Source organism: Mesoplodon densirostris, chromosome 12 (genome assembly GCF_025265405.1).
Source record: "Mesoplodon densirostris isolate mMesDen1 chromosome 12, mMesDen1 primary haplotype, whole genome shotgun sequence".
In the NCBI taxonomy this organism is placed as follows: Eukaryota; Metazoa; Chordata; class Mammalia; order Artiodactyla; family Ziphiidae; genus Mesoplodon; species Mesoplodon densirostris.
Genome location: NC_082672.1, coordinates 103103363 through 103118658, shown reverse-complemented (window position 1 = coordinate 103118658; position 15296 = coordinate 103103363). Strand labels below are relative to the sequence as shown.

Genomic DNA, 15296 nt, shown 5'->3' with positions numbered 1-15296 from the left:
GTATTAAGAGATTAACTTTCCCTGATTTGCTTTACTTCTATAAGTTTGACTTTCTGTTTTGACCTAAAGGTGGTTTCTCTAGGTCTGTGATCTTAGAGTTGGAATAGGGTAGAGACCCTGGGGTGGGGCCATGATGAGCTACTGGACCCTTAACTTTTCCTCCCCTTTAGGCCTTTAGATGGTGGTTGTATGTCAGGGGGCTGCTCTTTCAGAATTGCACATTTATGGGAATCTGGTACCACTTTGCTTCCTTCCTTGGATCCAGTGATTTTTCTACACCTACATCCCACCCTAAATTCACAGTGTTTGACCACCAGATAGTTACTACCCACAGTCACACCCCTATTCCATTCATCCAAAACTCCTTCTCTGGGGTTAACATAGAGTGGAAGGTAGGTGACCCATGAACATAGCCATTCATTTATATGGGACTGGACTCAACACAGCCCTCAGCAGCCTCCCTGATACTCCCCCCACCTACACACACAGAGCTGGAAATGCCATCCTTGCTGCTGCTCTAAAGTATAGGAAAAACAGAGGTGGGGGAGGGTGATGCTGTACATTTTATTATGGCTAAGCTAAAAGGGGTTCATAGGGCATATCTCAATCCCAACCTTCATCAGAGAGAGAAGGAACTCTTAAGAGCAGATGTTGTATATTCCCTACCAAGAGATCCAGGGGCAAGCTTTCTCCTGTTTCTGAACTCAGAGCCCATACTCTATTCCCCCCAAACTTCCATCCACTTGGCTCTGACACTTCCTGGAGCCTGAATTGGAATCTCCAGCCCTATCGTGTAAACCTATCCACTACAGTTGCATAAAGTTCAAAGTAGCATAGAAGGAGGAGAAAGACTGGTTGAACCAGATCCTTGGGTGTGGGTTTCATAGGTTTTTCCCATCTCATTGTTAGAGTAATTTTGGTTTGTGTAATGACAGTATTATAAGGTGCAATGAAGGGACACGAGACAAGGAGCAAGCTTGTGATGCTACTGTCAACCTCCCTCCATGCCCTTCCCTTCTAGAAGACAAAGTGCACAGCACAGACAGCAGCCATTACACTATGCTTTTATTAGAAAATATATACATATATACATACATGTATTGGGGAACATTAAATATCTTGGATGTGCTAATGAGAAAATCATTTTCTCTACATGGACTGAATTTTTACTTGGAGACATGTTTTCCTACTAAAGGGAAGACTAAAGAAGGATTTTACTGTCGACCAGGCAAGACACCTCCCCAAAGATGACAATGCCTTGGACAGTGTTGATGGCGGGCCGGGGCACCTGGAATCCTTGGCCCATACTGGCAGGTACTAACTGGAAACAAACCCTTCTTGGGGGGCAAGGATGGGAGGCACCTTAGGCCCAGCTGCTCATCTTCGAACCTTACACTTTTCAAACTATGTTGGTGTCTGACTTCCCTTTCCCTGATAGAACAACTCTGGCCCTTGGAGGTGGCTTTATGACTGCAGGCTGTAGAACCCATCATTCTCCGTTGCTCTGGGTAGGAGGTAAGCCTGTGGCAGCAGAAACGCCCACATACTGGGACTTGGAACTCCAGTTTGTGTCCATTTAACTTTGTGGCATGAAGTCCATGGTGAATCGCTCTTTTTTCTTCTAGGATCTGTCCAACAGCTGTCATGCCTGCCCGACCCTCAGCAGTCTCACTCTTCAAGGTTGATCTGCTTTTGACTGATCCGTGACTCTGGGCAGTGGCTGATATGGGCTTTTTTTTTTGCAGAGCATCTCGACCATTGACTTTTTTCTTGGGGAAAATCCACTTTAAAAATAGCATCATCCTTTTTCTGAAGAGGCTTTCTGGAGGGCTATGTTTCTTCTCTGGCATGCGCTGGAGACATCTGCTCCCAATAGAGTCTGTTATTCCCCTGACCTGGGCAGGGCGGCTCATACTTCCAGCTTGAGAGGTCCCTAATTCTTTAAACCTTTCTTCATGCTCTCCTGGTTTATGCCTCCTACAGTCCTCTCTTTTGTAAGTAGGGGCAATCATCTTGCTCTGGCTCTTCCATGAGTCTTGGAGTTTTGAAGTTTTGGGCTCCTGCTGCCCTAGGTTGCTCCTTTGGGCTTCCATAAGGCCACTTGGCTCCTGGGAAGCTAACCTGTCTCTGGTGAGGACTCTCTGGGGATGGCACTGAGGCACCTGAGAAGCCAAGTTGTCTGCAGCAAGGAACCTGTGTTTGGGAAAGTCCTGAAGCTGGTTGTCTGACTGTACCTTTACTTTGGAGTTAAACTCACTAGCAACCTCCATGTTAAGGCATGGCTCACCTGGATGTTGGAAAACAGACATTCTAGGTAGTAGGAAACTTTTACTGGCCCCTGGCACCTCTAAACTCCTCATATGTACATTTGTGGTTTGGGATTTTGTCAACACTTTGGTTTCCAAGATAACACGAGACTGTGGTTGAAGAGCAGGAGACTGCTTGGCCTCCACAGCCTCCCTGGCCTCTTCACCTCTCAAAGACTGGGATCCTAAGTTCACCTCCATCACTGTTACCCTATGGCAGGGGTCTCCTGAGGCCTGACCACCACTCTCCTCTCTTGGCTCATTCCTGACCATTGCTGAACTTGGACCTGGCTCTAGGCTGTCCCTCTTGACCCATTCCACAGTCTCACTCTTCCAGGTTCTGCCCACAAGGCTGAGTGTGAGGGACTGAGAAGGTGGCCTGCCCTCCTGTCCAGTCAGAGAAGCCTTTGAGGGCCCATGGTAGTCACCAGATGGAATCGCTCCCAGGGCACTCTGGATTTCCTTACACACAGTTGAGGGGACAAGGAGAGGCCTCTTCAGGGTAGGAACTGACTCTTCTGTTATCACCTTCTCTCCTGAATGAGCCTGAGGAGGTTTCTCCAGGAACTCAGCAAACTGGACTGTTGAGTGGGACCCAGACACACAGGTAGCTGCAGGGGAAGAGGCAAACTGCAGAACGGTGGAGGGTTGGAACTTTTTCAACTTAAAGACATTTATGGCCTTGAGGACCTTGAGGGGTAGGGTCCACCTGTGCTTTACCCCAAACCTTATAATATGTGCTTCCAGCACCTCTCGAGTGTCTGGATCAAGGAAGGAAACCCTACAGGAGGTGTTCATGCAGGGTTCCCAACCCTTCGAGCAGTATCTTCCACAGGCTCCAGCAGGCACTGCTTTGCACGCCTCACCAGGAGGGTCTTGACATGAGAGCTGATGAAAGTTGTCCTTGCCAGGAAGCCTCCCCAGGCAGCTGTAGGAGAGCAGATGGGGCCAGGATGGCTGGACAGGACAGGCAGGGCTGGGCACCTGCAGCCCAAGAACCCTCCTCTGCCCCCACACTGACTTCATAAAGCTCCTGCTCTCCCTCACTCTAGGGCCTTAGCCACGCCCTCCCATGGCTCCCCCTCCCAGGGCTGGGGTCACATTATAGGCTCTGGGAGGAAGGACGACCCAGGAGAGAAGGGGAAAGATTCTTTACCTTTGCAGAAGTGAAACCAGGTTGTGAGTCCCCTCCAGTTCTTCCAGGCAATCTCTGCAAGCTGGAAATCAGGAGACTGGGTCATGGTGGTGAAGGCAGAGGCCTAAGAGTCTTTCAGGAGGCTGAGTGCAATGGCCCTTTAAGGGAAATCTTTGGAGGATTAGACTCTGGAGCCCAAGTATCAGTGTCCAAGACCACATGTCCCTGACAGTGATGGTAAGTCTCACTTGAAAAGGGTTTGTCCTTTGCAAAGTGCTTCCACGTTAATTAGGCTCAGGCTCTGTTTCCTGAGGAATAAGCTCTGCCACTGGCATCCTCAGAGACCGTGAAGCTGGGCCCTCAGGGTTAGGAGAGATGGAAGCTAACTCTCGGGGGTGCGCAGGGCTGAATGGCAAAGGCTTACCTTTCAAAGATCCACTTTTCTTCCTACTCCTGCTCCTCCCCTTCAGCTCTACTTGATGCTGAGAGAGAAGAAAAAATGAGGGGCGAACACCCAACTCTCACTGTCCTCTATCTAGGCAAGCTGTGTTCATGAACAACATGACTTTCTACATTTAACTAAAACTCTGTGGGTTTTTTTCCCCTTTTACTTATTTTTAAAGTGGATAACAATATTTTCAGTTTTTCTTCTTTGAAGAGTGCAAAGGTTTTTTTTTTGTTTTTTTTTTTGTTTTTTTTCTGTGGTACACGGGCCTCTCACTGCTGTGGCCTCTCCCATTGCGGAGCACAGGCTCCGGACGCACAGGCTCAGCGGCCATGGCTCACAGGCCCAGCCGCTCCGTGGCACGTGGGATCTTCCCAGACTGGGGCACGAACCCGCGTCCCCTGCATTGGCAGGGGGACTCTCAACCACTGCACCACCAGGGAAGCCCAAGAAGGATTTTTTAAGTTTTAATCACCATAGATTTCTTCTGTCACTGTTCCTCTGATCAAGAAACACACACATTCTCAGACCTAAATGCCCACGTGAGCTTTGTCAGATAGGATTCTGCTTCCCAAGGCCAGACCTCCACTCCAGCCTCTTCTCTCAGGCTCTCAGGGGCTCAGCCCCAACACAGAGGAAGGTCTCACTTGTGACACCCGCTGTGGGTAGGTGGCTGGTGAACCAGGGCTCAGGGGTCAGCCTTCCTGCAGAGATTGAACTCTTAGTAATCCAGTCCTTGACCATTATTAGTCACGGCATTTGGGACTTGCCCTGGAGCCCTCTACCATACCTGAACTCCTGGTCTAAGATCTCAGGCTAGAAATCCTCATGCCCACTCTAACCCCTCTCTGGCCTGGCTTTTCCCTAGAAGGATGATGTTCTATACTTTTCTGAGAGTTCCCATCTCAGGAGTCTCTCTAGGTGGTTTAGAAAAGTGGAAATAAGAATAAGAAAAAAAGAGATAATCTCTGCTGGGATTAAGCCAAAGGTTTCTTACCTTCCTGATGTTTCTATGTTTCCTAGGTGGTGCTAAGAATGGATTACTCTGGAAGCAGGGAAGTAACATTAGGAAGAGCACCAGTCCACACAGGAACCCAAGGATGATATTAATCACCCAGGAAGTTGGGCTGCATCTCAGCCAGATAGCAACAATGTTTTTCGAAGAAAAGAGATTCTCCATCTTCTGAATTGCATTGCTGCCCTCAGGCAACAGAGCACTGGGAGTTCACTTGATGGCAGAACCCCAGGCCTGCATCACAGAGCTGTGGCCTTGTCACAAAGGGCTCCTGAGTGTGGGGGAGGGGCAATAAGAGAAATAGGCTGAATCACTGCCCCGCCTTCCCATCCAGACCCACAGACACCTGCACCCTCCTGGGGCTTCCAGATCCCTCCTTCCAACTACTCTCATCCTGTGAGAGAGACCTTAGCCAATTTTCTGTTCATTGCATCTGGAACCTGGTTCCTTCATCCATTAGACACCTTTACTTGAGGCCCACCAATTTGATAACTCTTGAACATCTTAAGCTGACCCTGGAAGACTGGCTGTTTCACAGACATTTTTACTCAGGATTTCCTTTGTCCTCAGCTCCAACTTTCCCACATCATGTTTGTGTCTTGTGTAAACGCAGGGATAGAACTTGAATTTCGTTTACACTTATTTAGTTTTGTGAATTTTGAATAGTGTATGTTTTGCCTCATTTTCTATCAGAGGGAACTACACACAAAAATTAAAATAATTTATTTTTCAAAATTCATAAGTATGAAAGAATGATAGTTATGTAATAGGGAAGAACAAATCTGACTCCACATTAGATCTTTTTTACTTTAATCTTTATGCTTTGTTGCCGGAGCTAACTCTGTCCATCCCTGTGACCCAGGCTGGCTCTGCACTTTTTGGAAAACAATGTTGCCTATAGCCTGAAATATACAGGATAGCCTATTGCTAAGGCTCTGACTTTTAAGAGCCCATTCATGGAGATAAAAAGTTGCAGAACAGAGAATAATAATTGTTTTCTTGGAGGTTTACAGGAACACATGACCTGACCAGGATCTGACCCATCTGGCCAGCCTCTAGAACAAAGGATCCAACACCAAGATATTTGCAACAATTAGCCATGCCCCTCCCTCACCTTGCCTTTAAAAAGGCTTTGCTGAAAGCCTTCAGGGAGTTTGGGGTTTTTCCTGGGCATGAGCCACGTGTCTTCTTGCATGGCACTGTGTAAACCCTTCTCTGCTCCAAACTCTGATGTTTCCGTATTTAGCCTCACTGTGCATCAGGCACACAGACTTGCATCTGGTAACAGTTAAACCTTCAAATGATGTTTTTGTAAGTTTGTAGTGTTTATAATTCTGGAGTTAGTAAATCTTTAAACTGCACAAAAACTTTTGGGACACACTGCAAACACGCACACACACACGTACTCATGTTCCTTAACCACTCTAGTACTTTCAAATCCAATAATCCATAATTTTCTACTTAAAAAAAATCTTTCATATGTTGTCTCAACCCAACTTCTTAGTTTGCAACGATAAGACAGTCCCCACTCTGCAGATAAATTTTGCAGTATGTGGTCTTAGTCCATTAGGGCTGCTGTAACAATGTACCATAGACTGGGTAGAGTAAAGACAACAGACATTTATTATCACAGTTCTGGAGGCTGGGAAGCCCAAGATCAAGTCACCAGTATGACCACCCCGTAGTGAGAGCTCTCTTCCTGGTTCACAGCTGGAGCCTTCTCTCTGTATCCTCATATGATGGGAGGAGGCTGGAGATATCTCTGGAGTCTCTTTTATAAGGCACTAATCCCATTCATGAAAGCTCATAAGCACTTTTGCATGGCCCCGCCTCCTATCTTTAAGAGGTAGGATTTCAACATGTAAATTTTGAGAGAACATTAACGTTCAGACATGTGCACTCATTCTATACCCGGAAGCTAGGAATGGGTTAGGGTGAGCCAAGGTCCTGACCCTAACGGGCTGTAGGGTGAAGAGTAGGACTAGGGGTCAAACCCTTGGGGCTGAGCCAGGTCTTGAGCAGCCTCTTCAGATATTCCTAGTGTGTTATGTATGTATTCTCTTTTCTGAGTGTGCCTTGCCTTTCCAGCCCCATCCTCTCAGGCCCCTGAAGCTTCAAGTCCAGCCTGAACCATATAGAAAGGGAGCTTTGAGTCTTACACAAAATTCCCTTATGACACCACTTTCTATCCCTTAGCAGTAACACAAGATTCACTGAAGGATTCACATGGTAAATATGTCTTAATGCCCCATGAGGGCTTTAAAATAATGTGTATTCTCTGCTTGTTGGTCATAATTTTATACAGTTTTAGTGGGAACGTGGGCATGTGAGTTTATTTGGCTATATTGCTATGAATGTGCACTTTCACAAACATATCTCCTACATCTGCTATTTTTCCTACAGTCTTTTCCTCCCATATGATATTCTTACCTTAATTCAACCTTTTATCAAAATTTAGACTTAGGTCTCTCACCATGTGGACATGTTTGTAACAAAATAGCTTCAACCGAAGAGGTCAGTGGAAGGCCTGGACCAGCTACCCTGGTTCCATGATAGTAAGCAAAGGATTGCAAACTACCATGTTAAGCTTAAGCACAAAGCAAAGTTTATTTAAGCATAGGTACACTCTCAGAGAGGGAGAGAGAGAAGGAGAGAGAAAGAGCAGGCTGTTTCTGAGAACAGGCTATTTCAGCGAAGTGAAGCAAGCCCAAAGCAAAGCAAAGTATATCGAAGCAAAGGTACACTCTCGGGGTTGGGGGGGGGATGGGTGTACTGTTTCTGCAAATTGAAAGCAGCATTCCTATAAAGGCTTACGAGCGCTTTTAAGGAGCATTTTGTAGAGAGGTGGGGGTGAGTGACAAGGATCATTATTTGATTGACAGTCCTGAGCTATGTAACAAGTTTTCTGCTGTGCATGCTCTCATCCTTGAATCCCCAAGAAATGCCTACTGGGTAGGGGGAGGGGCAAAACCACATGTAATTTATTGTAATTATGGTATAATGAGTTTGGATTTACTATAGGTTATACGCCTGTCTGGTCTGGGCACGCACAGCCTGGAGAAGTCCCCTTGTGTTACTGTGCCTCTCTTTATCAGGATAAGCTGCCCACCACCCGACCATAGTTTCTCCCGTTCTGGGTGGAGTCAAGGGAGAGTCCCCAGATGGCTGCGTGTGACTCAATTTCTTCTTCTTGTCTTTCTCACCACTGTCACCTCCTTGCTGCTAATGTCTGACTAACTACCTAACAGGTCTTCTTTGCATTCATATTTGCTCTCTAAATTTTCTCTATTACTTTATTTTCAATATGTTTTGTTTGATGGGTTTTCTTTGAAATTTAAAAATCTTATGATAACATTTATCTTGATTTATTTAATTATTGTTCTACTGTTATTGATTTCTGTCATCTTATTTTATGCTTTATTTTCTACATTTTCTTTATTGTTTCTTTTTTTCCCTTCTTTGGCATCTTCCATTTTACAGGTCAAGGGTATTTATGTTTGTTTGACATTTGGGAATTTTTAGTATTGTAATGGTTTTATATCTTGAATTATGTTAATTTTCTCCTCAATTTCTTACCCGTGGATGAAAAATGTTCCCTGCCATATCAGTAGACAAAGGATGTTGCAGTCATCAAGTCAGACGTCAAAGCAGGAACCCTCAACTGTTCACCTTGAGGGGATTCGGGATGGAGAAAAACAGGGTACTGATTCTAGAGTTAAGGTGCATATCAAAGGAATGATTTCACGGAGCCCAGACTCTTTCATCTTCTCATACATAGAAAAGTGCTAAAGTCCTTAACTTGAGATGTCTAGTTTTCTTTAATTAATAGTAATCTTTTGATGTTCTGACTACCTGGTTTTTGTTGACTCCTCCCTTAGGTCTTCTGAGCAGTTCCTCAGAGTGATCTGACAGGCTGTGTTCTGGGCTTAAGTCCTCAGAAAATCTGCCAAATAAAACATAATTCTCCTTTTGGGTTGTGCATATTTTTCAGTCAGCAGTCTTGGCAACCAATGAAGGGGCCCAGAGCAGACTTTTCTTCTTTGCCTGAACTCTATGAGGATCCAGAGTCCCGGCACCAGCAGAGGCTTCTTGGGCCTGTCCGCTTTCTCAGAGTGTCCAGACGAATTTGGGTGAGTATCTCCTGGTTCTTGGATCTCCAGTTTTGGTTGATGATCCTAAGTTTTATTCAGTGGTGTTAAACTCTTCTCTTGAGTAGTAGGTTATCCTTGAAACTTGGTTTCAAGAAGAAGTACCTGGGTCATCCTCAGTGAAAGACACTGGGAAGATTTTTACTCAGTTTAAACACTGAGAGCTTATCCTCAGTAGAAAAACACTGGGAAGACTTTTGCTCAAGTGGGTTAGCCTCACTTAAAAGACACTGGGAAGATCTTGCTCAGTTTAGACACTGCGTGGTTTATCCTCAGTTGAAAGACTGGGGAGACTTTGCTCAGGTGAAAGACACTGAGTAAAAGTTGGACTGGGTAATTAGGTGGAAGACTAACCTGTCTTCCTTGAATTGGCTACTTTAATAGAGTTTGTCAAAATAAAAGTGATCTTCACAAATTGAACTCAGAATGGGGAACTTAGCTTTCAATCCAAAAGAAAAAGGAACAACAGATTTCCAGCCTCCAACGGATATCCTGGCCAGGTTTATGTACATACAAAATTTACATTTACAAGTGCTTACTTACTTGGGACTTAAAGAAAATCTTGCCCTAAAAATGACTAAGATAGGACTCTTTTATTGCATATGCAGTTAAGTTAGAAAAAGCTGGCTTGATAAAAACATCTTTTCAGAATTCTGACTTCAAAAAAACAAAAGGCTTTCTAGGGGAAACTTGCATTTCTCTTCCTGTGTCTTTGAAATGTAAGTGTTCTGATATTCTTCAGTGTGTGTGTGTGTGTGTGTGTGTGTGTGTGTTTTGAGAACTTGGTCACTACCATCCAAAAGTACTTATATGGTGTACATTTGGCAGCCAGTCAAATAGACTGGGATTCTGAGCAGGCTTTTGTCTGACTGTACAACTCTCGGGGGCTTTTTGCCATCCTAACCTTCATTGTGTCAGCCTGTACAACAAAGACCATTACTTTCTTAAACTACTTTTGGGAGTAAACTTTCTGGATCTTATTTAGACAGCATCCTTTACACTCTTTTGTGGGGAAGCCTCTTGCGTCTTATTGGTTTGAGTCACTATTAAGGTATACCTCATTTATGGGCAGATCATGGATCCTTCAAATTGGAGAAACTTCTAAATTGGTAAATTTTTAGAGAGCTCTCATTATAAACAGCTGTTTCATTGGCTCCTATGGGGGGGAAATGTGGGAAATTAGACATATAATGGTTAACCTAAAAACTCCTTTAGTTTCAAACAAACCCAAAAAATTGGTTTGGGAAACCTTATTTGTGGTCTCTGCTTCCCCTAAATGGGTCTTACAGATGCTAATAAAAACATTAGAATAATTATTGTTAATTAGGTTAAGTAACAGGGAAAAAAACTGAAGGAAAAGTCTAAAAACTTTTTCCCAACAAGGTGAAAATTTTAAAGGGACTTTTCCTAAATGAATAAGAAATCTTTAGATGGTTATTTTAAAGTGGGATAAATAAAACAGACATTAATGAGATAAATCAAAGATTGGATACAATACTACCTAAGATTGGATGGGCCAAAGGGATCTCCTACTTGTCATCAACATTAAAGGGCCAGACCCAAACAAGTCTGCCCTATTTACCCCAGTTTAAAATACGTATATTTTATTACATATAAATTTTATACACGTAAAATTACACTGAGATACCTGACCAACAATTACTTGGGGCAAAAGTTGGAACAATTAATCAAGTTAAAAGATTGACAAAAGTGCCTGAGTCCCTTGGCTCAACCACTCTCTGGGGACCCCAGAGTCTTTATAAAAATTGGTATGTTTAGGGCCTCCCTGGTGGCGCAGTGGTTGAGAGTCCGCCTGCCGATGCAGGGGATGCGGGTTCGTGCCCCGGTCTGGGAGGATCCCATATGCCGCGGAGCGGCTGGGCCCGTGAGCCATGGCCGCTGGGCCTGCGCGTCCGGAGCCTGTGCTCCGCAACGGGAGAGGCCGCAACAGTGAGAGGCCCGCGTACCGCAAAAAAAAAAGAAAAAAAAAAATTGGTATGTTTAAATGGGCATTGTATAAGATAATTACCTCTCTTTTGCCTAATTATATTGTGTGGGATAGACATGTTTCACTGGGGAACTCTTCCCCTGCTTGATATTATAAGACGGCATATGAAGGAAATATTAATTAAACATACTAAAGGAAACCAGTGGGATTACCTGAGCCTATACAATATAAAGTAAAAACTGACAGCTAATATTTAAGGGATAATAAAAATAAAGAATGGAGACTTTACTCTGGGTCTAATCTGTGCACTCAGAAAGAGGGTCTTTGTTGAATGCCTTATGCAAGTTTTGAAGGTATGATAAATTAAACCATAAAGTTCTAGACTATAGAATTCTGAAATTTCAGTCTAGTTGGAAATCTTCTCACTGATACAGAAAAGCAAATTAAAGAAAACGTAGTTGGGCAAATCAATCTTTCAATATTATTTAGGTGACAGGCCAGTTCTTTGGGGAATTAAAAGCAACTGTCTTTGTCTTGCAAATCGGTACAAATCAGAAATGTAAATACAGACCACAATGACCTGAGACTGAGCCTAATTAGCTAAATTAGGTAGAACCTGAAACCAAGGTTAAAAGAGGGGGAAAAGTGGCCTTTTCAAACTCAAACTGCTGATTAGTCAGTCAAGAAGATGGAGGAGTAGGAAGATGTGGAGTTCATATCTCCCCACAAATGCATCAAGAAAACATCTACAATGGAACAATTCTCCCAGAGCGCCTGATAAACACTAGCAGAGGACCTCAGGCACCTGAAAGGACAAGAAAGATCCCCACATAACCAGGTAGGACGAAAGAAAGAAGAAGGGAAAAGGAAGAGCAGATGAAGTGGGACTGTGACCTGTGACCCTGGGCGGGGGAGCGGAGCTGAAGGTGAGAAGAGGTTCCCGCATCTGGGGAAGCAGCGGGGAGAGAAGCTGGGGCAGAAGGAGAAATTTGGTGGCTCAGAGAACAGTGCAGCAGCCAGTCTGTGGCAGGCAGGAGAGAGTGAGGCCTACACAGATGGTCTGGCCACAGCTCTGCATGCCCCAGCCACTGGTGACCACTGGTGCACACGGGGGCTGAGTGTTGGAATGTGGGGTTTGAAGAGCAGACCCAGGAAGGGGAATGATGTTGGCTGTGAGGAGACAGCTCAAGGGGATAGGAGCGAGGAGCTCCACAACAAGGAATGCTCCTGGAGGAAGCCCAGACCAGCATAGAAGCAAAGTGCCACTGCTGAGTGATGCACAAAGGGTGGGGCCCCCATTGCAGCCTCTCTCCTCACACACCGGCCCCTGCCTCCACAGGCACTAGGAAGGGCTCCTGCCAGAGTGGCTCACATGCCCCCAGCCATCATCACCTCAGCACTCTCCTGCTTGGGTGGCCCATTTGCCCAGCTTGCCACCTTGACTCCCTCCTGCCTGACAGGCTCGTACATCCCATAGCCACCCAGCACCCTCTCACCTGGGCAGCCTGCCTGCCCTGATTGCCGCTTCTACATCCTCCTGCCTGACAAGCTCGTGTGCTCCAGCAGCCTTGGGAGCAGACGCCAGTGGGTGGCCCACATGCAGAGATGGGGCTGAAACCACAGCTGAGTTCCAGGGGACATGCAACTAAGGAAGAAGAGCTGAAATCTCTCCTCATGGCTGTGCAAATCATGGCATTACCCTTCCTCTGATGGCTTCCTAAATTCAGCACCTGGGAACATCCCAATGGACAAGTGCTCCTGCAGCTGAGACAGGTCTGGCTCTAGCAGCTGTGGGTTTTGTGGGCACATACATGCTGGGGTTTGGCCAGGCCAGAGTCTGAGCTGCCGCCGTATCTCACATAGTGGGTCCAGGTACATCATTACTGCAGTCCTGGGACCTGACCTCAGTGGATCTGGGCCAGTGGCCTGGTGAAAAGGATGCCTGAGTCACCAGGGCCAGTTGCCGGCATAACCATGGTTAAGGTGGGACTGAGAGCAGTACCAACAGCCGTGTACTTTGTAAGCCCACACAATGGGCGAAAGGGGACAAAACAGAGCATACCCACAGGTGAACACCTCCAGAGGAGGAATACTCAATGGCTTCTATCCCAGTGGGAGTGCTCCAGTCCTCCCGACCTCACACCGCAGATCAGAAACACAGCGAAGAAACAGATCTGACGGCCTCTACTCCAACGACTAGGGGTCAGAACCCAACCCTGACAAGGCAGTGACAACCACAGAGGAAAGGGAAATTTCTGCTGAATAAAAATCAAAATTAAGAAAATCAACAAACTTGGAAAATGTTTGCAATATCAATATCTGGCAAAGAACTTATATACAGATTAAAGAATTTTTACACTTCAAAAATAAAAAGACAGTCCAATGGGAGAAAATGGCAAAAATATATTTATGGATATGTTATATATATAAATGTAAAGTATATGTATCTATGAATATATGCCTATTGGCTATTTGCATGTCTTCCTTTTATTTTTAAGTGCCTAATTATATTTTTTATATGTATACACACTATTACATATAAAATAGATAACTAATAAGAACCTACTGTATAGCACAGGGAACTCTATTCAGTACTCTGTAATGACCTAGATGGGAACAGAAACTAAAAAAGAGTGGATATATGTATATGTATAACAGACTCACTTTGCTGTACAGCAGAAACTAACACAACATTGTAAATCAACTATACTCCAATAAAAATTAATTAAAATATTTACATATATTGTATACAACATATATATTAAGTATATATAATTTATATATATTTAGAGATTGCTCCATCAAAGACGTACAAATTATAATTATAATGAGATACCACTACATACCACTATAATGTCTAAAATTTAAAAAACTGCTAATATCAAGTTTTGGTGTGGACCTAGACAAACATGAATACATTGTTAATGGGCTTGTAGCATGAAAGCTTTAAAGTTAAATACACATTTACGTATGACCAAGCAATTACCTAAGAGTTCATACTTATCCAAGAGATATGAAGTCTTATGTCACACAAATTTGTTCACAAAAATGTGTAACACCATTATTCATAATAGGTAAAACTGGATATGACCAAAATATCCAAGATTTTTTTTTAAACATCTTTATTGGAGTATAATTGCTTTACAGTGGTGTGTTAGTTTCTGCTTTATAACAAAGTGAATCAGTTATACATATACATATGTTCCCATATCTCTTCCCTCTTGCATCTCCCTCCCTCCCACCCTCCCTATCCCACCCCTCTAGGTGGTCACAAAGCACCGAGCTGATTTCCCTGTGCTATGCGGCTGCTTCCCACTAGCTATCTATTTTACGTTTGGTAGTGTATATATGTCCATGCCACTCTCTCAGTTTGTCACAGCTTACCCTTCCCCCTCCCCATATCCTCAAGTCCATTCTCTAGTAGGTCTGTGTCTTTATTCCCGTCTTACCCCTAGGTTCTTCATGACCTTTTTTTTTTTCTTCTTAGATTCCATATATATGTGTTAGCATACGGTATTTGTTTTTCTCTTTCTGACTTACTTCACTCTGTATGACAGACTCTAGGTCCATCCACCTCACTACCAAATACATCAATTTCGTTTCTTTTTATGGCTGAGTAATATTCCATTGTATATATGTGCCAAATCTTCTTTATCCATTCATCCGATGATGGACACTTAGGTTGCTTCCATGTCCTGGCTATTGTAAATAGAGCTGCAGTGAACATTTTGGTACATGACTCTTTTTGAATCATGGTTTTCTCAGGGTATAGGCCCAGTACTGGGATTGTGGGGTCGTATGGTAGTTCTATTTTTAGTTTTTCAAGGAACCTCCATACAGTTCTCCATGGTGGCTGTATCAATTTACATTCCCACCAACAGTGCAATAGGGTTCCCTTTTCTCCACACCCTCTCCAGCATTTATATGGTACTGGCACAAAAACAGAAATATAGATCAATGGAACAGGATAGAAAGCCCAGAGATAACCCCACACACATATGGTCACCTTATCTTTGATAAAGGAGGCAAGAATATACAGTGGAGAAAAGACAGCCTCTTCAATAAGTGGTGCTGGGAAAACTGGACAGGTACATGTAAAAGTATGAAACTAGAACACTCCCTGACACCATACACAAAAATAAACTCTAAATGGATTAAAGTCCTAAATGTAAAGCCAGACACTATCAAACTCCTAGAGGAAAACATAGGCAGAACACTCTATGACATAAATCACAGCAAGATCCTTTTTGACCCACCTCCTAGAGAAATGGAAATGAGAACAAAAATAAACAAATGGGA

The 15296-nt window shown here is 44.1% G+C and overlaps 1 protein-coding gene across 3 annotated transcripts; it reads right to left on the bottom strand.

Annotated features, from left to right (window-relative positions):
* Window positions 1-1053: 1053 nt before the first annotated feature.
* Window positions 1054-13721, bottom strand: LOC132499764 (putative spermatogenesis-associated protein 31C1). 3 transcript variants are annotated; one of them, XM_060114357.1, is made up of 5 exons: window positions 8478-13721; window positions 4884-6738; window positions 3866-3923; window positions 3463-3523; window positions 1054-3234 (listed from the first exon to the last, which is right to left on the bottom strand). In XM_060114357.1, exons 2-5 carry the CDS (start codon window positions 5064-5066, stop codon window positions 1215-1217), a joined length of 2322 nt encoding a protein of 773 aa, XP_059970340.1. In that variant the 5' UTR covers window positions 5067-6738; window positions 8478-13721; the 3' UTR covers window positions 1054-1214. The 3 variants fall into 3 exon arrangements, with proteins under 3 accessions (XP_059970340.1, XP_059970339.1, XP_059970341.1); XM_060114356.1 differs by having other exon boundaries at window positions 4884-13721; XM_060114358.1 differs by lacking the exon at window positions 4884-6738 and having other exon boundaries at window positions 8478-13718.
* Window positions 13722-15296: the final 1575 nt, after the last annotated feature.

Bases quoted from the DNA above. Each gene is read 5' to 3' on its own strand.
- LOC132499764 (XM_060114356.1), bottom strand. From the start codon at position 5,066: ATGGAGAATCTCTTTTCTTCGAAAAACATTGTTGCTATCTGGCTGAGA. The intron at 3,524-3,865 runs GTAAGCCTTTGC...CCTGATTTCCAG, and splicing joins GAAAAGTGGATCTTTGAAAG to CTTGCAGAGATTGCCTGGAA. The intron at 3,235-3,462 runs GTAAAGAATCTT...GCTCTCCTACAG, and splicing joins CTGGTTTCACTTCTGCAAAG to CTGCCTGGGGAGGCTTCCTG.